Below are 25,223 nucleotides of genomic sequence, written 5' to 3'. Positions count from 1 at the left end.
CTTCTGCCTCTTTCTCATAAGGATACTTGTGATTGCATTTATTTCAAGAGGATTGCCCCATCTCAAGATGCCTAACTTAATCATATCTGCAAAGACGACTTGGTTTCCTTAGAGGTGACATGTACAGGTTCCACGTACCTTTCAGGGCCATTATTTGGCTTACTATACTGTCCGACGTCACTAACGCATTCCTGAGATTCTGAAGTTATTTGTAGAGTTGATGATTTTTAAGTTTATCACACTTTTTATTCTGAGATTTCTTGTGATTTAGAAGCCTCTACTAAAATATTTAAATGTAATATGAAATGTAATATAAATATTAAATGTAATATTAAATGTCTTTTTCATAGACAAATCATGATTATTAACTTCTAATTAATATTTGAGACAATATATAAACATAACTTTCAAAAATGATTTCAACTAACAGCTAACAACGGGAATGGGCTTTTCTTATTAACATTGCCACTGTTGGGGGGGTCAATCTTTATGAATTCTAAATAAATAAGAAGTGAATGATTAAAGTGAGTGAGACAGACACACAATACCGTGTGACTGTGTTGATCTCGGTGGTTCCAAATTTATTCCTACAGACATTATTCAAGACGAAAAACTAAATTATTTTAGCCTTAGGTAATTTAATAAAATAATTTATGTGCGAACATCAATAGAGAACCATAAATTATACATGTGTGTGTGGTTTTAAACAGATCCACTTAAATGCCTATATTTGGTGTTAAATGTATGCAGAACTCTGTCTATGTTGTCCTTACATTTAGGCTCCCAACTACTCATCCTTTGGGATACAGTTATTTGGGATTTTCTCCAAGTAGCATTTCTTGCCTCATTCAAAATCATAATTCCCTGTGCCTGAATCTTACCTCGCCCTTCTCATGACTCTGTCTACCCCCCAAAGACTGTATCTTATTATTGCTGGATCCCCATGCACCTGGATTCCCCCCCTCCCCCCCCGCCACCTTGGGCAGAGCTGGGGCCTGGCTACTTTGTCCTGTCCACCATTCTTGAGCAGAAGCACCAGCAGAGCTAAGGATCTGCCCAGATTCTCCCTTCACCAGGGCCTTCCCACCCTCCCCACCTCATCCCGCAGACACTCAAGAAAGTACATCTCAGCTGCAGCGTCCTTTTTAATTTAGCAGCCTTCAATCACAAGGACTTTTCACACAATAAAGACTAATTTTTAAACAATAGTCTTTTGTGTATGTACTGCTTTAAAAAAGCAAGTATCTCTCACTTTACTGGCTTTGTTGTGTGTGTGTTTTTTTAAAATTAGCTTGTTTTTGACAAATAATTCACAGATGTAAATGAATTCCACTGAAGCCCAATGCGCTCCTTTCCCCCAGGGCCTCATTCCTAAAACAATTTCCAGACCTTTAAGGAAATACTTTCAAACACTGAAATCAGGGAGAAAATATGACACAATACATATTCAAAGCCTGAACTCCCTTGAGCATTTACTCTTGGGGCCCTGGCCACAGCACCACACCCTTCCCAGGCCTCTGAGAGGCAGCGGAGTGTGGGTGGCTAAGGCAGCCTCCTCTCTGGCTGCTGTGGGGCTTCAGGCCCAGCACACTGCAGACAGCGCCCTGCTCCCAGTGTCTGAGCCCCAGTGCCCCACCCACAGCGTATTAGCTGCAAGACATCGGGTAAATGGTTCAGCCTCTCAGGTTTCTCCCTTCGCTCATCCTTAAAAGGACACCATTGAACGGAAGAGTCCACCTGCTAGATTGCTAACAACGTGCTAGGCATCGAAACCTGCTCTTCACATAGATCATCACTTCGTACTCTAAATGAAAACGTCGAACTCTTTCTGTTCTAAGATGGTTCAAAGGTGGAGTTTACCGGTGAGCCCGAGTTGGGAGGGACACAGATTTCCCAGACACTGCTTAGAAACTGTCTTTGCCTACTGTTTCCACACACACTTTTTCCATTTAAATAATTTCAAAAACCCTATTTTCAGAAACCATTTAGCTTCAAAGCTATTTGCTTTAATTGTAGCCAGAGACAAAGTAGAGAGAGGCCGTTTTAGGTCAATGTGGCGCTGCCCGTACCAACACTTTAATCATCAAGCCCATCATTAGATGCGATGTACTCACCACTGGATGGAGTGGGGTTCCTGGAAACATAAATTGCATCTGCTGGGCAAGCATCGCTGCAGCAGTTTTTTGCTGGATCAAATTGTTCCTCCCATTAATTTCTAGTTGAGTTTTTAAATGTGTTGGAGGATGAAGATACTTGCAGTTTTCTCGTGAACAACGGCCCTGTAAAACGAATGTTTTGGTTTTAGGACTGTTAGGAGTAGTTTTCATCTACTGTCAACCATTTCACAATCGCTCCATGTATACAAAGGCAAGGAACCCGTGTGTGAGTGTGGGCGTGTGCGCGTGTGCACGTGCACGCACCCTCCCGTTGGAACATACAACAGACTTGGAACATACAAGGAGTGAATCAGGCATTAGGTGATTATCAATCTTGCTGAAACCTGTTCAGCAGAGAAGCTTCTTGAGATTTTTTTTTTCTGTTGTTCTTTCTAGCGGATTCCCACTCTGACAACAGACTTTAAAGGAATGTGAGGGCTAGGAGGAAAGGCAGACCCTTAGCCTAGGCAGTGTGGAAGGCAAGCAGAGGAACGTATTTATCGGGCCTTATCAAAAGGAGTCTTTGAACTTGCTCTGCATTGGTTTGTGCATGACCAAATATGAATAATCATGTACTGAGTGTGTGCAGTGGGGACAGTAATACTAATTCCTTGAAATGTGTGTTCCACATTGGCTGAAGATATCCCTAATTCAAATCATTAAAGGAGACGCAATGGAAGTATAGGAGTGGACATTTCTTAGTAATCGATGCATTAATGAAATCTCCAGGCATAAACTCAGATCATTACCTGCGGCTAATTTGTTTGGTACACAAAAGTGGTTACCCCATGGCCCTGCCCTGTTCCCATGATGACTGTATCAAATGTAGTGTCCGAAGAGTGCTTATGGCTAAAGTAACATTTGGATGTTAAAGTTGGCCCAACAACAACAACAAAAAATAATAATTGGGTGGCAGGTGTGCATAAAACCTGTCTTGGAGAGTAATCGCTGATGCAGGGTTCATACTGAGTTCCCAAGTTTCCAGAAGTACCGATCGAGACAATCATGTTAACGTGTGACTCATGCAATTTCTGGAGAAAGAAGGGCAAATACTCTTTTCTTCTTTACAAGAGCCAACTGGTATGAGTATTATCATTCCCTAAAGAATTAGTCTATTTGCAACCAAGAGAATATGGCTTTGTTTACCAGATATAAAAATAATTTTAAACAGCAAGCTTGGTGGATCTGAGAAACAAATTTGTTTATAGTCATCCTAATTCTAAACATCTGGAGTTCTCACTCTGTCTCCCACTAATTCCGGCTGCACTTTTGACTGTGTTGGCTCCCTCTCCAGTCTGAGCCTTTCCCCACCGCAGTGGAGAGGGGGCAGATGTCGGTCGTGGGCTCAGTCCTAGTGGTCTGTGGTCATCAACCAATGCTGTCCTCAGGCTCTACTATTAGCAGCATTAAAGGTTGTGCCACCCACTGAGTGTAGGACATAGTCAGGTACTGGGGACATCAGAGGGAATTGGTCACATTTCTGCTAATAAAATTCTATAACAATGGTTATATGTCAGTGTGTCCCCTTGGTCTCAGGCTCATATTGTGAAGGTGTCATGCAGCTTCCTATGTGTGAAATTGCCATCCCTGGTCAACTATTGGAAGGTCTATTGTGAAGACAGATACACTGAAACCACAATGAAAGAGAATGTAAATCAAAGTGGTCTAGGAATCCCTTTCTTTCTCTCTCCATCTCCTTTTGTTTGCAATTCTGGGGGACAGTTTTTATCCTCACTTCACTTCGCTCTTTGTTTTGTGATGTCCCAGGGTCCCTCCAGCCCTACCAACTTGCTTTAGGTTTCTCTTGGTTTATTTCCCTTTCTGTCCTCCTTGACAATTGCCTGCAAGTTTCTGTTTGCTAAAATCCAGTCCCGAAGAGGCATTCGTATCGGGCCAGCTCCTACCACATAGACGTGTGGCCAGTCTCTGGATTGGCTGCCTCTCTGCCAAGTGCCCACATACACTCCTATCATCTGTGATGGGAGGTGGTTCATGGGATACAGGACGTAGCTGCTGCCCATCGGCAGGGGTGGAGGCGGATTAAACAGAACGATATTTCTCGTACAGAAGAGAACGCACCTCAGGCTCCTCTGTGACAACCTCAATCCACACTCTTTCAGCACAATCATTTGACCTGGAGGCTGACCCCAGCAAGGCTCAGGTATACAGAGTACCTTTACAGGCCTGTGTGCACAGACATACGGCTGGGCCCAATGCGGGGGATTCCGGGAAAGTAGAGTTCCATGGAATGGTGAAAGAATTTGTGACATGTCTACACTTCTACCAGTTTGGCTCTTCGGTGTTGCTCATTCATCTAATTGTCCATTTGACCCACTGGTCTTCTAATGTAATCCTTTGTAGCTACATGTAAAAATTCTGATTAGGCTAGAAAAATATGGTTTTCTTGTAAATGCTATTATCTTTTGATAACAGCCGGGACACTTAATGGTATAAACCATTTTCAGTGAAGAGAACATGATTTACAACATCAAATTAGTAATTTATTGATGGGACCTTCTTTTTCATGAGAATTAATGTAATTTCCTAGTGTTCTCATTTACACATTCGGAATAAGGCGCATTATTGATCACCCACGTGCCAGGCAATTTATACACGGTTATCTCATTTTCCCCTTAGAACAGCTATCATGATCCCCATCTTACAAAATAACAAAGGGGTTCACAAATAATTAAGGAACTTTCCCAAGGTCAGCTAATGGGTAAGTGGTAGAGCTGGATTCTAAATTCAGGTCTTCCTGACTCAATTACATCACTATACCAAGCTAGTTCTTGGCAATAGTTAAAATCTAGGAAAGATTAAAATCTAGTGTTATCCTTGATAAAATAACATGGGCACATATATATAATATAATAGTTAGAATGCATAACACAATTTAACATATAGTAAAATATATATGAGAATTTGGGAATAGAAAAGATTATTTGCCTTGGTCTGTTCCTTGGTAGTGGTCTGTCCTTCGGTGGGGGAATAAAGAAATGGTTAAGCTCACGGGCTCTGGAGGCAGACTCCTAGGCACATAACTTGGTTCTGTCCCTCCTCACTGCATAACTTTGAGCAAATTACTTGAATTTCTTGTGCATCAGTTTTTTTAAATCTGTACAATAAAAACAATTGTGTTTTCCTCTAAGGGCTGTTGTGGGATTAAATAAATGAATATATGCACAAGGTTTAGAGGTACATCTTCTTGGTACATGGTAAGCGTTGAGTAAATGTTGTTAATATTACCAAAAAAGAGAAAATATTTACATATGGCATTTTATTTACAATAAGTATGGATCACATTTAATTGCACTGGCTTTTTGGTTCTTCTGTGGAATAGAGTTTTACTTAAAAACTTGATGAAAGCTACTTAATTATGCTTATTCAAGTATTTTATATTTAAAATTATTTTCAATTCTACAGGGTATTTCTGCAAGTACCCATACTTAAAGACACACCCCTGCACCATAGTTCAATCTAGCGTAAATATTTTGAAGCGTGTTGCACCATGGATGTTTGGGGCATACTAACTCAAGAACTGGGAAAATCCAGGCAGAATCTTATTAAAGGATCCTACAGGACTCTAAAATCCTAAAGGAAAAGCTACTGTCAAAACATAACGAGCTATTTGACACAGTAAACAATTTGTAAGGAAGTTTTTGTTAAGGCATACGATTCGTGGGATACGCATCATCGCACAAAAACTGTTGATTATCATAGCAAGTTGTCATAACCGAATGGGAGAGGGCAGCGTGCAGAAATGTAAAGTGTCTTTGTTTGTCATTGTGAAACACAACAGAAGTGTCAAAAGTAATGTCTCCTGATTTTAGTCCAAGAAATAAAGATAAAAATGTCTTGGAAAAGTCTTCCTGTGGCCGCTAGGATGTTTTTTTGTTTTGTTTTGTTTTATTTCAACTCTTCCTCCTTTTTAGTTCTTGGTTAAACACTGTTTCTGAGGAAATGAGAGAGGTAGGGTGCAGCCTCTAGAGAAGGGGACGGTTCGGCTTCTGTGGGATGGAGATCTGAGGATGCCATTGCAGAATCTGTGTGAAGAGTCTTAGGGAAATAAACCTCAGGAGCCCAGGCAAAGGCAGGCAGATGGGCCCATAGGAGGGGCCGATGTGGGGATCAAAGCTCCTGAGACCTTAGCTTCAGGTCGTATGGAAACCATAAGTGGTCTGGATCACATTCACCATTGTTCTTCGTGTACTTTCAAGCTTGGGTCTCATTCATTCATTCAACAAATATTTATTGAGATCCTACTATGTGTGTGCCAGACATTGTGGTAAGCGCAACACCCTGCCTACCTTCCTAACGCCTGCAGTCTAGGGGTGAACAGGGGTACTAACCAAATAACGACACCCATAAATGTATAATTACAGATTGTGATACGTGTTCTGAGGAGAACGCTGAGACAGGAGAGTGGGAGATGGTCAAAATTGAGACAGGTGGGTCAGGGAAGGACGCTGAAGAAGTGACATTTACACTGAGACCCAAAGGATTTGAGAAGGAATGAGGCAAAGGAGTGAGTGGTGCCTGGTGTGTGTGTGTGTGTGTGTGTGTGTGTGTGTGTGTGTGTGTTGAGGGGAGAGAATACAAAAGGAGAACCAGAGGAAGAGAATGTGCGAGATGAATGCACATGGGGTGGGGGCGGGGGGAAGGGGCTTGCGTGGTTTCCCGAGGCTGGAGTACAGGAGCGGGTGTGGGTTGGAGCAGGAGTGAGAACCTTTAGAAAACAGGCAGCAAATGGAGCCATGTTAAGGGGTTTGAACTTCATTGCCCCGGAGTTTTTAAGCAGGAGAGTAGCACCATTTTATACTAGCTACATGCAGAATCTCACCGTGGTTATTACATTTTATACTTTTTGTTTACTACTTTCTTTAATTTTATTATAGTTTGCATTGTCTGGAGACAGCTTATTTTAAAAGAAGAGCAGATTCTGACAGAGTCTACATAGGGTTTGTGCAGTTTATTTTACCTTCACAATAATCTCTATTCCAGGAATATTTAGATTAGGGAGTAGCGAGTAAAAATTTCAAGCCGAATTAAGTTTATTAAAGTAAGTGACTATGGAAGATTCTAATACAGAGTATCTGTGTTGATTCTCAGCAGAATGGGGAAAGATGCTAAATAACTATAATCTGTAATTTGGCAGAACAACAGATTGGAGCCATCAGAATTACACGGCCATTACATTACATGGCGTGGGATCGAATAAACGCAGCCTTGGCTAAGAAAAGATTTCAGAATCAGGTCGGTGTGAGGTGGGGGGGAAAGTGTAACTGGAAAATGAGATTTTCTAAATGCTTATTTTAAAACAAGTCATTTTTAGAATCTTTTTCTAATATGCTCCTAATTGAAAAAGTCAATTAAAATATGGAAGCCAAAAAGAAAACAGATTAATTAGGAGCTTGTTAAAGGGATTAACAATAGGAGTTTTTGCCCACAGGAATAGCTCACAGAACACGTCCCATTAGTTTTCCATGGGAAAGCTATGGATTTTATATATAACAATTCAAACAGTTACGAAGTTCCCTATGGTACATATCACTTGGGAATAATTGGAATCGTGTCTTGGTGTGGGCTGAGCCACGGATCCGCAGACTCTAAAAAGATCCTTTTGGGGGAGAATCATTCCAGGGGAGGTTCGGGAAACACAGCCTGACCTACTGAATTCTGCCTCTTCCAGTTGGGTCCTGGCCACGCCCTGCTTTCAGCACACGGTGGTATTTTCCAGCGAGCGGCCACCCGTAGAATGGCAAGGGCTGACTCTAACCATCGAAGGGAGACGGCATGTGCTCTGAGACCGGCCTGCGGGGATACTCTGAGTCCAGGGGTCTGCCTTGGACCCCAAGCCTGGCCGTGAGAGAGGCTCTCGGATTCCCTTGCATTCCACACGCGTGAGGCTAGCTTAACGGAATCCTGTTGTGACGACAGATTCTCGTCCTGGAGTGACACTCCTGAGACCTGTTCTGTCTCGGAAACCCTTTTGGAGGAGCCGTTTGAACTAGTGGTAAAGGGAACAGACTCTTTCCTGAACTACTTTGGCCCCGAATCCAGCTTTGCTCTTCTTGCCACGGGGCTTGGTGGCCTCCAGTCGCCACATCCGCAAAACAGACATAACAATAGTTCCTACCTCTAGACTTTCAGTAAAGATTATGAATTGATGCCTGTAAAGTGTGTGAACAGTTTCTGGCACCTAGTAAGCCCTCCATAAGTTTTTGATATGATTACTCTTATTATTTTCAGCCTCATCCTCACCCTTATCGTTACTATTACTGTTAACACCGTCATTGCACAGTAGATAAAGATAAATGGAATTAAAAACAACTTCGCTAATCCTACTTTCGTCTCTCCATCCCTTGCTTCTCTCTGGCCTGTCTCCCAAGCTCTTTAACCCTTTGTTATTCTTGTTGTCACAGAACAATGGCCAACACAGGCCATTTCTGTCTTCAGAAGAGCCTCAGATCTGTTTTTCTTTGGTATTTTTCCTGCTGAAACTTGCCAGGGCTGATTGACATGGCATGACTAATCTAGAATCAAAAGCAAATATGCATTATAGTGGGAAAATCCTGACATTCTGGTTGTGGCTTCATCCCCAAATGGCTATACTAACTTTTACAAATCATCATAATGGTCTGTGTCTCCATTTTTTCATCTGTTCAAATGGGGGCCATCGTATTCCCATATCTCAACCCCTTCTGATGGTTGTGACAGCTGGAGAGATAGCAGAAGTTGCTCTGGAAACATCGTAATTTTCTATGCATTGTCTATTCCACATCTATTTCCTCTCGAATGTCCCTAATCTAGTGAAAGGGAAAACTACGTACAGCAACAGTTACAGTAAAGAGTGACACCAGGGACTTCTGTTGGCAACAGCTCCAACGTGTTCGAGAATAGTTGAGAAGTCTATGTGACAGACAAGGCATGAGATGCGCCAACAGAAGTGGCAAATTAAGTCAAGCTGATTAAGTCTAGGAGGATTTATTAAGTACCTACAGTGGTACACAGCTTGAAAGTGAGAAATTCAGTCAGACCACCGTTTGGTTCTTGTGCATAGAAGATGTCCAGCAGACGTTTCCAAGTGACTGAACTGGCCTGACGACCCACCCGCCGCCTCCGTTTCCCTACAATTTCAGACCCTTTCCAGGTTTTTTTCAAAGTGGGGAAAAATAAAGGTCTTCATTGATATTTATATTGGGCCATCATTTTTATGGGTCGCTGTCAGGTGGCAAGAGGCTGCGTTTAACATTTGGCCTAAACCTTTTCTTCCTTCTGCAGCACATTTCCGGAAGGATATGGGTAAGTAAAAGTGTAGGGGAATAAAACGGTTATTCACATCAGGGCCTAATTTATAACGTTAACTATGCGGCTGAAATAGCTGTACTCTAAGGCAAGTGACAGATTAGGCTTTTAAGCTTCTTTTGAATTTAAATAAACTAATTGAACCACATGAGCTCCTTGTATTATTAGTTCCAACTACATAATAGAGCAAATAAAATACAACCACATAAGGACTTTGGAATTAGAGGAAACTGAATTCAGGGAATCGCTACAAGCAAATGATAACCAGAACTTCCATCAAAATGAGCAGTTGCCCAGATCATCAATATTATGAATGAATTTAAAATAAGTACTTTCTGTTTATTAGTGATTTAGTTCAATTTGTATTACAATCTACCTTTTGTGGTCCATATATGCAATTCTCTTTTGGTAAAGAGCATAAAACATTGCCCTTATTAAAGACAGATTAAAAAGGGAATATGTATGATCTGATCTTCTCTTTCCTAGGGAGTGTTCCTTTATCTCCCGCTCCCACAGTATGGAGGAAACGTGTGGGAAGATAGAAGGAAGGCTGGAGAAAGTAGCCAGATGGGGAAACGAGGGAAAATCACAAATGCTGATAGGCAGCTACCAACACCTCCAATTTTACCCGCCTTTGCACAGCTACGAGCTGGGAGGAGGAGGGGGAATGAAGAAGCCTGAATCTCACTGGGTAGATGGCTGGCCCAAGTAAAGGTGGTGATGGTAGCATTTTCTTTCCAGAAACTGGCATTGCCTGTCATTCCACTGCTGCACCGGTGGGGTGATATTCAGAGCTCTCCCCCAGTGCTAATGCTTTTTACCTTCTTTAGAGAGTGCTTCAAATGCTTCTGAGTCTTCCCATCTTTAGGTATGCATTTAGGACCTTTTATTATGAATAGAGGGCTGGGAAGACCTTAGGGCCATCCCCAGTGTCTCGTCAATAGATTTGTGACTCAGGCTCCATTATGCCAGTGCAACTGCCCTGTTCTTTGTTTGTATTTTTAATTTTTCAGTGGAAGTATAATTAACATACAGTGTTATATTAGTTTCAGGTGGACACTGTAGTGATTCAACAATTTGATACATACTTAGTGCTCTTAATCCCCCTTATCTATTTCACCCATCACCCCACTCACCTCACCAGTCTGTTCTCTGTATTCAAGAATCTGTTTTTTTTTTTGTCGCTTTTTTTCTTTCTGCCTTTGTTTTGTTTCTTGACTTCCACATATCGGTGAAATCATACCCTATTTGTTTTCCTCTGACTTACTTTACATGGCATTTTCCCCTCTCAGTACATCCATGTCGTTGCAAATGGCAAGATGTCATTCTTTTTTTACAGCTCAGTAATATTCCATTACACATAGACACATCTTCTTCACCCATTCATCTATGGATGGACACTTGGGCTGCTTCCATATCTTGGCTACTATAAATAATGCTGCAACGAACACAGGGGTGCATCTATCTTTTTGAATTCATGTATTTGCTTTCTTTGGGCAAAAACCCAGTAGTAGAATTATTGGATCATATGGTAATTCTATTTTTAATTTTGGGGGGAACCTCCATACGGTTTTCCACAGTGGCTGTTCCAGTTTGCATTCTCACCAACAGTATAAGAGGGTTCCTTTTCTTCACATCCTAACCAACACCTGTTGTTTCTGGTGCTTTTGATTTTAGCTATTCTGACAGGTGTGAGGTGATAGTTCATAGTTGTTTTGATTTGCACTTCCCTGATGATGACTGATGTTGAGCATCTTTTCGTGTGTCTGTTGGCCATCTGGATGTCTTCTATAGAAAAAATACCTATTCAGGTCCTCTGCTCATTTCTTAAATTGGATGATGATGATGATGATGATGATGATAATGATTATTATTATTTTGGTGTTGAGTTCTGTAAGTTCCTTGTATATTTTGGATATTAACTCCTTATTGGATGCATCATTATTTACAAATATCTTGTCCCATTCAGTAGGTTGCTTTTTTGTTTTGTTGATGGTTTCCTTGATTGTGACAACTGCCTTATTCCTTCAAGCACTATTGGTAAGTGCCATTAAGACCTAATTTTGTGGGGCACCTGGGTGGCTTGGTCAGTTAAGCATCCGACTTCAGCTCAGGTCATGATCTCACGGCCCATGAGTTCCAGCCCTGCTTTGGGCTCTGTGCTGACAGCTCAGAGCCTGGAGCCTACTTCCGATTCTATGTCTCCCTCTTTCTCTGCCCTTCCCCTGCTTGCTCTCTCTCTCTCTCTCTCTCAGATAAACAAACATTAAAAAAAAAGTCAGAAAAAGACCTAATTTTGTAACCATTTTAAGTAGGCAAAACATAAAAAGTGATGAACGAGGAAGAGAGACAAAGAGGGTTATTTGTTTGTAACTTGCCATTTCAAAGCACGTTGAAATTTTTATTTTCTTAAATGGATTTTGGTTGCCTGTGCAGTTTTAGTTTTCTGGTACCATTTTTGTCATGTATTTGGAAAGAGCTGTTTGTCAGTTTTAATTAAGGAGCCACACCCTGTTTTTTCTGGTCTTTCCAGTTCATATGCTAACTGAAAATGTGCCAATTAAGAGACATCAATGAGACTAAAAACTGCCCCCGTGTTCTCGAGAGATTTAAGGAAACTAATATCTGGGCATCAGATGCCTTATTTGAAAATTATTTTGTTTAATTGGAAGATAACTGTCTTTTGTCACAGAGGTACATTGGTTAGTGGGAACTGTGATAAAGTATCAACATAACACAAAACCAGTCTAGTGGTTGTTAAATTCCATGGTGTTTAGATAGGCTAACGTGTATTACCATGTCCATGGGTGAAACAGAAGCTGTATGAAATATTAATATCACAGCAGTAGCATTTTTCCTGTGGGGAAGGGCACACCTTTCTAGTCTATTTATTATACCTCTCCTGCAAATATCTGCAGTACAGGGACTCTTAGAGTGCACGTTATCCAATGATTGCCCTTTTTTCTTTTTGATAAATCTTCTCGAGCCCCTTCTATGTGCCAAGCCCTGTGATATGAAATGGGCGACTAACACGATTGACCCATGCCCTGACAGGAGGAATTCAGGGGTGCTGTGTGGACATACTGTAGGGAGCCCCAACTAGTTTAGGGCCCAGGGATCGCTCTAAAGGAAGGGACATTTCACATCTAAACTAAGATCTTTATCAGATTCTCTAGTTGGATGTATGTGGAAGGGGCAAATTAAAACAAGCCAGACTAATTCACAACCACTCGGTGGGAGTTACATTCCCGAGGCCTTAGAAAGGCCTTCGAGCAGCACCTGGAGCAAAGTAAATGCTCAGTAAACACTGGCTGCCGTTTTTATCAGCAATTCCAGAAGCTGGCCATTTTTTAAAAATAAGTGACATCTATCCAAAGGCATAAAACGTTATTATACATCTTCATTTTCCTACAGACTTTTCCAGTCTGATTTGTAAAGTGAGTAGTGAATCACCTACCCCCTCGGACGCCTTCCTGGAATTCAGACACAAAGAGACCATCAGCCCTACTGGCTGATGTTTAGGGGGTATGCTCCTGTATAGCTGTGCTATTTATCAAAATGCTGGAAGTTCTTCTGTCCCAGTTTAAAAAGCAGCTGCTGTCCTGCCGCAGTTCACTCCTCTGGTCACTCCAGCCACCCCCCCCCCCCCCAATCCTAGCACCTCCCCCCACCCCCCCCCCATCCCAGCAGTGGAAGTGTTAAATCCTGCACAGCAGGGGGCCTCCCTGAGCCAGCTCTGGTGCCACTGACTGGTGGCTACCCACCTGGGAGGTATTTATTTTAAAATATCTCGCATATCACACCTGATTATAAATATACTTGTGACAAAGCTGGAGTGCCCTGGTTGCTGGTATTCGGGCTGGGAGGGCTGCCAGGAGGAGGTGGGGGCGGGGTGGGTGAGGAATGGTCTGAGCCTAGGGAAGCGGTGGGCAGCAAGGGAAGATGAGAAAAGACAGCAGGGGAAAGAGGAAGATTGGGGGAAGAAGCCGTGGAAGAAGATGGGAAAGCTAGGGGGCCCTTTCAAGAGTGCGTTCGTTTTTAGCAACACAAGCAGAGAACACTTCTCTCGGGCTGGTCTGCGTTACTTGGTGGCGGGGGACTGGCCTGCGAGCCAAACTGCAGCAGAAGGAAGTGGTACTTTGTTCAGAAAAAAAAAAAAAAACCTCCTGGGCAGGTGTAGGCATAGCGGCCTGTCCACAGGTGTGGGGCTTATCCAGGCTGTGCCCTGCGGGCAGAGCCACATGCCTCTGTTCCTTTATTCACTCGACAAACATTTTGTAGGGCATCTGCTCTATGCCAGAAGCTGGGCTGGAATTACACACAGGGTACTAAGACGTGGTCCCACCCTCCATAAAAATAGCTGAGGCTTATATAACAGCGCGCGCGCGTATCATGCACCAGGCAGCTTTTCGTAGATTACATTCTAATCTTCAATACAAGATCTGAACAGAGGTGCTGTTCATGTTCTCATCTTCTGGGATGAAAGGGAGGCCCAGAGGGGTAAATAACTTCCCAAGGCCACACAGGGAGTAATGGCAGAGCTGGGCGACCAAGGCCGCTCTCTGCAGAGCCACTATTAGGAAACTTGAAGTCCAATAGAAACATTTTTATCACACCTTCAAAAAGCATTCTTGAGACCCAGTAGCTTCTTACAGCTTCATAACATTCTTGTGATCTGGCCCCCTAATTTAAAGGTAAGGAAAATAAAGGAGGCTCAGAAGGTTTGAAGGTACTACCCAACACCGGGTCAGAGTCAGCCAGGACTAAATTCTGGTCCCAAGTTACTAAAAAGTGTGCCCTCTCCACTGTCCCTGGAGGTCAGTGGAAGAACTACGGTTAACAGTTTTTTGGCCCAACATACGAGAGCTGTGTTTAGGACAGAATTAGCAGCCTCGTGTGGCAATGGACATCAGGGAGGTGACACTGGATGGTCAATGTTACAGGGTGCATTGTGTCATCCCAGAAGGGTACATTGATGTCTTAAGCCCCTGTACCTAGAATGTGACTTTATTTGGAGATAAGGTCTTTACAGAGGTAATTAGGTTACGATGAGGTCATCAGAGTGGGCTGTACCCCACTTAGACTAGCGTCCTTATGAGAAGGAGAAATTCAGACACAGAGAGACACAGGCACAGGGGGAAGATGATGCAGACACAGGGAGAAGTCGGCCATCTCTGAGCCAAGGAGCATCTGAAATGACCAGAAGCTGGGAGAGAGACCTGGAATAGATCCTTCCCTAGTTCTTCAGAGGAAGCATGGCCCCACCACGCATCAAGGACATGCTCCTCGATTTCAGACTTGTAGCCTCCATAACTGTGACAGCATACATCTCTGTTATTCTAAGCCACCTATTTGGGGTACTTGGTTGAGCGGTCTGAGCAAACTAATACTGTCACCCCTAAGAAATGCTAGATTATGTAGTGTGTCATGAGACCTGAGCTTTTACCAGCAAAACACCCTGTTATCTCCTAACACAAAGATTCGGGTCTGTGAATGTGTCTTCTAACTTTTTTTCATGAACTCGGCTAACAAGATCCCCTTGCCTGATCAAAAACGAACTGTAACAACTCCTAAATCCTTCCCAAGCACAATGATTTTCTACAAGTCAACCTAGCCAGCTTAAATGCTATCAGATTTTTCACATGGAAGATTTAATAGGAGAGATTTATTTTAGTAAAAGACAAAATGTTTCACTAAAGAACTCATTAGTAATGCATAAAGGCCTACTGAGTCTCTGAAGATCCATTTTCAAAGAGAAATGTTGGGATAATTTTTATATCCTGATTACAGAGAAAGACTTGATAAAAATTGTCCTTGATATTAAAATTGCATGGAGTGGGGGTGGTGGGGGGAGAGTCATTCAGTGAAGCAGGAGGGAAGTCAAAGAAAATGTGTAAATTTGGCCGGCATTTTGAAGTTGCTTTTACAAAGGTCGATATGCATTTCTGTGGTCTCAGGAGGTGAGGCCACCTTCGCAGGCAGTTTGATGCACCGAGGATAGATGGTTGAGAAGAGGGTACAGAGGAGAGGCCTGCTGTGTTCAGCTCAGGTTTCCTGTTATTCCCGCCCTTCTGAGCTCCTGACCTGTTCATTCTTTCCCAGGTTCCTAAGACAAATCCTGAACTGAGACTAGGTCTTTGCCCTGGCTGACAACGACTCAGCCTCCCCAGTTTTGATGGCTGCATGGCTGTTCTGGCCCAAGCTCCAACTTTCTGCCTTCCTTTTGACCTTGTTCACTCACTGGGCGACCTCGCTCTCTCATGCTAGATAGGGTAACACAGGCTTTCTCCCTTCACGTCCCGGTTCCAGGCCTGAGAACCTGCCTCCATTCAGGCTCCTTCCCTGATCGGAGCTTTGCTTGGCCTCTGCATCTGGAAAACTCTGCTCCCAGTTTGGGGCCTGTGGTCCACTAGGGACAGTGGCTCCCCATCCACAGACCCACCAAAGATCATTTTCCTGATTTACCCTCACTGTAACCCAGCCTCAGTAGACAGACACCCTGCTAATTTTTCTCAAGCTCCCTGCTGCTCAATGTTTCTCCAAAATGTACGGAGGAGGGTAGAATCTTTGAGACAGAACTCTTGGGTTCATGGGAAGCATCTCTTCGATCCAATGGGCAGAACTGTCGTCAGAGCCTGGGGTCCCTTCCGGTCAGATCTAGCCAAACATTGAGATATGACATTACTCCCTCTCCCTCCTGGGTCCTCCCCATACCCAGTTTATGGAAGAAGTATTTTCTCTCAGCAAACCCCAAATGTTCCCTGTCTTTTGCTACTGGTTGGATACTTAAGCTTCTGATAGTCCAGAAACTGCTGGTCAGATTTATGTATAAACTGAATCAATTTATTATTTGAGAGCCTAATGTTTTTTTTTTTCTTAAACATAAATACTTTCATGATAATAATACTTGGAAACATTTAGTGACTATAGATATATACTATTATTATCAGTATTATTATTACTATAATAGTTATCATAATATAAATGTACATAAGAAAGTTATTATATCCATGCTAGGCACCGTGCTAAGTGCTCACACGCATTGTCTCAGACAGATCTATGAGACACGGAAGTATTGGTAATACCTCCTTGTGACAGATGGGACAACTGAGTCCTGGGGAGATTAATGACCTTGTCATAGGCCATCTAAGTAGCACGAGATAGAACCAGGAGTTCAACCCAGGCAGTGTGACCCTTGAGCCACTGCTCTCAATCACTGAGCTAATCTCACATGTTCATATAATCATGAAAAATTATGTCTAGCGGATGCTTATGACATGCCAAGCATGGTGTTAAGCGCTCTGTATGAATGATCTTGTTCATGCTCATAGTAAGCCTCTGCAGTAGGTCTCATTTTTATCCCCATTTTGCAAGTGCGGAAACTAAGGCTCAGAAAGATTAAGTTACTTGCCCCAGGTCACACAGCTGGGGAATATCCAAGATTTGAATCTACTTAGCCTGATGCCAAAACTGCCACGCCCTAGGAATATAAATTATTGATTTCTACCATACGCCTGGTATGATGATGCTAGGCCCAAGTGAATACAAAGATGAAAAATAAATTGTTCCTATCTTTGAGAAACTCTAGACACAGAGATTTGCAATGCATATACATATGAAGCGAAGAAAGGAAAGAAATCACAGTAATAAGTAATAGTTAAGCCCAATATTAGCCGGAAGGATCTATGTAATGTTTCATAAATCATACATTCTCACAAATCCAATTAAAGTGACTGAGTACATTTTATAAATATGGTTGAATTTTAATACATCAAACTAATAATTGAAGGGAATAACCAAAGTAGGCCACTCTCAGCACCTCTCCATGTATTAGAACAGCATGATGACCACTCCCAGCCCCAGGAGCTATCCTGTTAGGAGGAGATTGCAAGCTTTCAAAATCAGTAGGTGAGGCCCTTGGATTTCAGGGAGATAAATGGATTATACATGTATCAAGCTATAGTTTAAGAATTATGGAAGGGGGCACCTGGGTGGCTCAGTTGGTTGGGCATCCAACTCTTTATTTCGGCTCAGTTCGTGATCTCCTGGTTCGTGACTTCGAGTCCTGCATGGACTCCTGCCTACAGCTCGGTTCCTGCTTGGGATTCTCTCTCTCTGCCCATGCCCTGCTGGTGGTCTCTCGCAAAATAAATAAATAAACTTAAAAAAAAGAATTATGCACGTATGTTTTAGGCACATATCTATGCTTTGCTTATAGGAAAGGCCGAAAGCCCCAGGGGAGGGCAGTTTCCCCAGGAAGTTTCTACCTCCCTTGGATGACCCCAGTATGATACTTCTGCCAGTACAGGGCACAGAGCTGTTTTTATAGGGCCAGTATTTTCTTCATTTTCATCTACTCAGTTTCACCTAGTTGCTTCCGTGATCAATAAATAAGGACAGTTTCTGGCTCTAGAGCACAGTGAATTTTATGGGACCGTGTGGCATGGATCCTGTGACTGGTTCTTCATCTACTACAAAGCCCCACGTCTCCCACATGAGGTTATCTGGCCCTGGATACATGGCCACTAGGTCTCCTGCATCATGGCTCACTTTTCATTCTCACTGTCACCTTCAGGCTGGTGCAAGCCATTGAATGTGGCCCGATGCTGACAACAGACCCTCATCCACCTCCCCTCCAGCAGCGCTCTTTCACCCAAAACTCACAAATACCCCCGTCTTCATGGAGCTTGGCTTCTATTTGGGACAGACAGGCAATAAGCAGTGAGTATTAGAAGTAAGTACATTATAGAGTAGACTATGCCAAGTTCTGCGGTTGGGGCGGGGGGGGGGAAGTGAGGTCAGCGGTGGGCATGCTGTAGTGGGGTGGGAAGCCTTTTTTAAATTCAGTAGTCTTTTTAAATGAGAAAGTAATTTTGGAGCAAATACCCAAAGGGAGTGGACAGCTGGGCATGGCCTGTGTCTGGGAGAGGCACGTTCTAGGCAGAGAACAACCACTACCAATGCCCCAAGGAGGAAGCATGTTTGGCATGTCTATGGCCAGGGAACCTGGAAGTGTACCAGTACCTGGAGTACGCTGAACCAGGGCACAGCCAAAAAAGATGTCGGAGAAGTAACAGAGGTTTGGTCACGGAGGGCCTTGTAGGCCACTGGAAAGACTTTGCTGACTTTGAAGGGATGGAGATTTTGAGCAGAGGAGTGACATGATCTAACTGACATTTTTGGGAATAGACAGGGGAGCCAGAGTAGTCACGGAGACCAGCTATGCTGTGGCAGTCATCCTGGAGAGGGACCATGATGGTCTAGACCAGGCTGGTGGCAGTGGTGTGAGAAGTGGTTGGTTTCGGTGATGTCTCAAAGGAAGACCCAACAGTGTTTCCCAACACGCTGGATACGGAGCGTGAAAGAGATCAGTGAGAGGACAGTGAGGGTTTGGTCCTGAGCCACTGGAAGGGTAGAACTGACATCGACTGAGATGCAGAAGGCATTGTTCAAGCAGGTTTGGAGAAACTGCAGGAGTCGTGTTTTGGAGATGTTGAGGTTGGGATGCCTGTAGCTTACTGAAGTCGGGGGTTTCAAGCAAGCAGGAATCTCAAGTTCAAGAGAGAGGTGTGGTCTGGAGATGCACGTTTGGAAGGCCAGGGCATGTGAAATGTACTGACCGCCATGAATGAACCTCCTGAATTATGACCCTGGGTGCATTTTCCTCCCCCTCAGAACCTCACAGAAACTCCATTCCTTCCTGAGTCATGTCCAGATGTCCTTATCTGTGGTCAAGGCCTCCACACTCAGACAGCAAGCTTCCTTTCCAGGCTCACATCTGCTAGATCCACACATCCTAGACCCAACCCCAGTTGAAGCTGGGAAACCCAAGGCCTGATGACTTCCTGCCTCCTCTATGGCCATGTTCAAGCTGTTTCCATTCCTAAGTCTCCTTCCCCATTTCAAACTGTCCAATTCTACTTCCCTTCCAAGGCCCAGTCTAACCGGCCTTCCTCCATGTGAACCATTCTCCAACCTCTCCCCAGCCACCCTTGAGAAAGTATTTTTGCCTTCCCTGCACTTCTGGAACAATCTGCACTTCTTGGGCAGCACCTAACACCCAATGCCTGCTCTTATCATTAGGACTCAGTCTCAGGGCTTTATTGCTAGTTGTTCCTGAGGGGAAGCTCTCCCACTTGCCTCAGGAAAGTCAGTCACGGAGAGCACAGTGCCTGGTGGAGAACGTGTATGCCACCAATGTTTGTTTAACAAATGAATCTTTGGAACACACGGATTTTGCAAGGCCAGACCCTCCTAAACCTTGTGAGATGACATTTGGAGGTGGGGGAACTGATATAATTGCAAGATGATCTTCACTGCTTAAGGGACCATTTCTTCCTATTTAAGGATCCTTAAGTAGTACCAATCCACACTGGAACGAAATACAAGTGTATATAGGAGACTTTTTTTTTTCCTATAAGGACAAAAATACTATTGCAAGGAGTTTTAAAATAGACTCAATGTATTCCCTAAAATGAAAACGCCAACAAGCATGTGAATTTCTACTTTTACCAATAATGCAAACAGCTACAAATTAATACAAATGATGAACATGTATGAGAATAGCTTTCACTTTCATGAAGGCTCGCTATACACCTGCTGTTTTATGGACATTGGCCCTGATTCTCACAACAACCCTGGACTTTTGTATCATCATCTTTCTTTCACATATTGATTAAATTGAGAGAAACCAGTCACCTATGTCAAACAGCTTGTCAGTGGTCACAGAGCTAGTGGGAGGTAGAGTTAGGATTCTAACAAGTCTCTTGAGAGCCAAGGGCAAAGCTTCTTGCACCTTGTCCCCTGGCCTCCCCCCTCCACTTGGAAGCCTCCAGACCTAGTGTTGTTGACCTCGGTGCCTAAGCTGCTGATTTTCTCAGTAGAGGAGAGCTGTCATAGCAAGATGCTTCCAATCGTTATGTCCCTGGACTACCATCTCCAGTCATTCATTCACTCAGTGCATATTTCAAACTTCCTTTGTAGCAGGCAAGCCTCTCAGCATTTGAGAAAGAGTGATGAGCAAAAGAAGCAAAAGTCCTTAAACTCAGGGAGCTTCCATTTTAATGGGACAGGACAGACCTTGAACAAAGTCAGCAAGTGAATTACAGAGTGGGTATGATGCTGATAAGTGCTAGGGAAAAAAATATATCTAAGGGGGAGAGGAAGTGGGTGGGTGGGTAACTTTGCAGTTTTTGTTAGGCTGTCTGAAGGAGGTCTCGAGGAGGACTTTTCAGGTAAGGGAATAAGCCTGGTAAGAGGAGACAGGAAGTACAATGATCCTGAAGCGGGACTTTGCCTAGAGTATTCTAGAATGGCAACCAGGACAGTGTGGCTGGAGCAGAGCAAGGGCAGGAGTGGTAACCAAGACTGGAGAGGTGAGCGGAAGGAGGTGCAGACAGGGCAGGGGGGGTGGGGGATTGGGGGGGAGAACCTCACGGGTCATCAGAAGTACTTTGGCTTTTACTCTGATTGAGATGCAAAATCAATGGAGGGTTAATGCACTGGACGATATTACCCCGAGGTTTCCATGTTCTTCACAGATTTTTCAAATGTATTGCAACTTTAATAAATTATGAGAAAGTGCATTATGTCAGCCTCCCAATCACTAAATATTGCTGATCTCATACAGATCTCCATTTAGCACTGCTCTTGTGATCAGGCAGCAGGCTGGAGGCCAGGAGAGCACGAAGAGCTTAAATACCAGAAACGGGGGCCACCATATGCCCGGCCAGCCCCCAGACCCTTCCCACTCTCCTCCTTGAAAGGACGTGGGTGGCTCTTCTGCAGCCTCCACCTGGGCCTTAAGACCCAAACAGCCGATCAGGCCATCGGCACCATCCATCAAGGGCTGCTTAAGCAACAGGCTGCAGGCACTCCTCTAACAACAGCAAGAGGAGAAAAGATCTTTTCAACAGAGCACGGAAAAGTCCTGGTCAAACTCTGCCAACCCCATTTACACCTTACAATGTAAAAGAATCCTCAAACCTCATTGCCCCCAGTTTTTCCTTCTGTTCAAGAAGATCCTTCTCTTTTGGAATTTGATGAGTATCCCACAAAGAGAACATTGACTATTTAGAACATGGGTTTCTCCGTTTGTGCAGGGGCCTGACACGGTGTGGTGAGAGGGCAGGCATGGAGCTGGATGTGTGGAAAAGAAGGAAAAAGCAGAGAAAAGCACCAAAAATTTGCCTCAGAATAATCAACTTGACAGCTCAGTTTCCATTTTCAGGATTTAAAGTGAACACGTTGCACCTACCTTTAGCCTGGCAAATGTTAGGATGCTGAGAGACATTAGACCTTTAGAACTTAAGGTGTACCACTGAGAGCCTCCATTTTCAAGTTCATAGTCCTGAGGTAGTGGGTCATTGACTTCCTTTCAATATAGGTACATGCAATTCCTTCTAAGAATTTTTTGGAACTCACTTGACTTTGAAATGATCAGTGGAGGGGAGTTTTTGTCAGGGGAACATGGATGCATGTATCACCAAACACTGCTGGAGAGTGAATAAAGAGTGTCCTGCGAATACTATGTATTAACAGCCTCGGAGGTTATAAAATGCTATTGTTGGGAATAAAATGAAGATTCAAACACACAATAGTTCATTGAATTCACAGCAACCTTCGTAAGGTGTGTTCTCAACATACAGATAATAAAAACATAATTGGGAGTATAGGGGCTCTGGGAAAAATGTTCAGTGTTAGAAAAGGAATTTGAATTCTTCAAAAATGTGTACATCATAAGTGATAAATAATAAATGAATGTAAGTTGGGGCTACTGACATTTCAATTCTAAACTCAGTGGCTGTTGCTGGAGTAAACTAGGAGTTAGTAAGACAATGGAAAGAAGCAACATTCTGCTTTCCTGGGTCTGAGCCTCACCATGATAGACTCATTTCTGGGGATATCTCCCACTCTTTTTGGTCCAGGCCTTTTAATGAAAATGACACTGAAACTATTAAAACTTCAGTGTGAAGTAATTTCATAATCACTTTGCTCAGGTAAAGGAGAATAACAGACATTGTGGAAAAAAAAACATGAAATTGGGAAAAGAATCTAGAAAAGAGAGGTGAGGAGGGAAAAATACTACTCACAGAAGAGGAGCTTACCTCTTTGTATCACGAGAGGTGCTGGATTTTTTCAAGTGCTTTTTCTGCATCAATTGAAATAATGTAGATCCCCCCTCCTTCATTCTATTCATGTGGTTTATTACATCGATTGTTTTTTGTGCGTTTGAAGGCGCTTTGCCAGAAGCCTGGCGGGTCTGTGATACATGCACCTATACTCTTCTTCTAACCAACATTCCCAAGTTATCGCCTAGGCTGGCTCATTTCTAGACTGTTCTCACACGCCACGGGGATTTGAAAATTAAAACATTTTCAATGTTTCAACTCAACATGAAGAAATAGTCCTTGGTCATAATTAGTTGGTTTCAGTCAGACGAATACCAGGGGTAGAAGCTCTTTCCCTTTCTTCAAAGAAATAACAAGAGGGAGAGGAGGGGTACAGAGGATTAGTATCTGTCATGAGCAATGGAGCAGGCTAAGCAGAAGGAGGAATAAGGGCGGCTGGGTCACTAGAAGTGATTTAACCAAGGGGTGGAGGCCTGGAGGGTGCCGCGCACAGATGACCAATAGACCTAACCCATCACCAGCCCCTGACTAGGGGACATGAGCTTCGTTCAGCCGGCTGCAGTCACCTGGAAGCAAACAAGGAAGGCTTCTGCATGACTGTCAGGGCCCACTCACGTTTTAAAAAAAATCATTTCTGAAAACCAAAAGCTAGTTCAAGAAATTAACAACTTTTTCCAAATAATACAATTTCAGTTTGTTGTGTTCGCATTTTTGAAATCTTTTCCTTTCCTTTTAGCTGAGCAACAACAACAAATGTAATCCCATAAAGCACAACATATGTGAGTGGCTCGTTCTTTTCAATTGTAAACATTATTAAAAATTTGGGATATATGAAGGGGTGATCACTCTTCAGAGTTAGTATTATTGCTGTGTTTGAGGACTCCCTTTGATGTTTTCCATATCTTTATGTAGTTATAATCTTGGTGAAGAAATCATTTTATCTCTTGATTATTCTCATGGAGGCTATCATCAGCCAGTTCCACTCAACAGCTGGGGAGTCTTGTTTACGATGCCTATATTATACCGCCTGCTTGGATGCATCACAATTAAGTTAAACTATTTCTCCCGTTTTGGTGTTTTACAGTTTTACACATTCGCAAATAATTTTGTGACAAGCGTTTTCTCCCACATGGCCCCTCCCTCCTTTTATTTCCTCAGTGTAAGTGGAATTATTGGATTAAGAAGTATAGATTTTTTTTTTTCCGTGATGCTTAATGTATCTTGAATCGGTATATTTTTAAATGTAATCTTATCTGAGCACTCAGCATATCTAGATGTTTTTCTCAAGAACTAATCAAATTACATGGATTTTTATCAGACAATGAACACATGCTTTTTCTTTGCCTTCACTGCCAGGAAACTCAGAGTTAAAGTTCAAATACAATACTGTAGTGAATTCACCTTAGATGACTGTAATAAGTTTCTCATTTCCTTCGGATTGATTTTCTACTTTGTTGTCCGTTTTAAAAAACAATGATGCTGAATTCTGAAAGTTCCCTCAAATTGCTCCTAGAAACAGGTTGGAGCTCACTCTCTCTCACACACACTCACACTCATACACACACACACACACACACACACATACACGCATGCGTATTTATCGTATCTAACATAAAACTCGTAATTAGCATTGTAAAATCAAGACGTTCTTGGATGTGGAGTTTAAGATGATCTGGTGCAATCCCCTCCCTCTACGATGGGCACACTGGGCCAGAGAGAGGGTGGGACCAGCTTGGGATCAGAGCCTGGACCAACTAGGACCCTGGCCTTTTCATGCCTAGTCTGAATGGTGAACAAAGAGCCAGGAGCCCATTATTTGCTGTACCTGACACCTTGACATTTCTGCCAGCAGCCTGATCAGGAAGCACCTCTCTCTGCAACACTGTCATGGCTCTTTCGCCTTTGATTTCCCATCACCACCATCCTGTGAGGCCACATCTTTCATTCCTGGAGCACACATTCTCTAGCCCACGTCACAGACAGTCGCTGCATGAGTCTGCTGGGGCTGCCTAACACAGTACCCCAGCCTGGGTGGCTTTAACAACAGAATGTGTTATCCCACAGTTTGGGAGGCTTGAAGTTCAAGACCAAGGTGTTGGCAGGACCACCCGCCCTCTGAAGGCTCTGGGGAAGTGTCTGTTCCAGGCCTGTCTCTGGCTTGTAGACAGCCGTCTTCTTCTTGTGTCTCTTTGCATTGTCTTCTCTCTGTCCGTATCTCTGTGTCCACATTTCCCTTTTTAGGGAGAACACCAGTCCCACTGGATCAGGGCCCACCCTAATGACTTTGCTTTAACGTGATCACCTCTGTGAGAGCCTATCTCCAAATAAGGCCATTTTCTGAGATATCCAGGGTTTGGACTTCAACATAAGAATCTGGTGAGGTGATGGAATTCAACCTCTAACAGTCATGAAGGTCATTTCTCTAAGTTTTCATCTCCCTGTTCAAAATCTTTCATTGTCCCATCTTACCAGCTTAAGTCCAAATTCCTCACTTTGGTGTTCAGGCTCTCCCACAACCCTGTTTCAACATATCATTATTATTTTATCTCCCTACATGCCCTATATTCTTCTATACTGCAGTCCACCTGGACTGCTCTCAAATTCCAAACATCCCACACTTTCCTGTCTCTAC

General features: G+C 43.2%; 1 protein-coding gene across 8 annotated transcripts in view; it reads right to left on the bottom strand.

The window, feature by feature from the left end:
* The window catches only part of MBNL2 (muscleblind like splicing regulator 2), a 158,182-nt gene that overhangs the window by 53,939 nt on the left and 79,020 nt on the right, over positions 1–25,223 (bottom strand). For all 8 annotated transcript variants that reach the window (XM_027065120.2, XM_027065114.2, XM_053217262.1 and 5 more), the window contains exon 3: positions 2,115–2,279. In XM_027065120.2, coding sequence (XP_026920921.1) covers positions 2,115–2,279 — 165 coding nt within the window. The remainder of the gene's footprint in view (positions 1–2,114; positions 2,280–25,223) is intronic.

Source organism: Acinonyx jubatus, chromosome A1 (genome assembly GCF_027475565.1).
Source record: "Acinonyx jubatus isolate Ajub_Pintada_27869175 chromosome A1, VMU_Ajub_asm_v1.0, whole genome shotgun sequence".
Lineage (NCBI taxonomy): Eukaryota > Metazoa > Chordata > Mammalia > Carnivora > Felidae > Acinonyx > Acinonyx jubatus.
The sequence above is the reverse complement of the archived record's forward strand: the minus strand, read 5'-3'. Positions and strand labels throughout refer to the sequence as shown.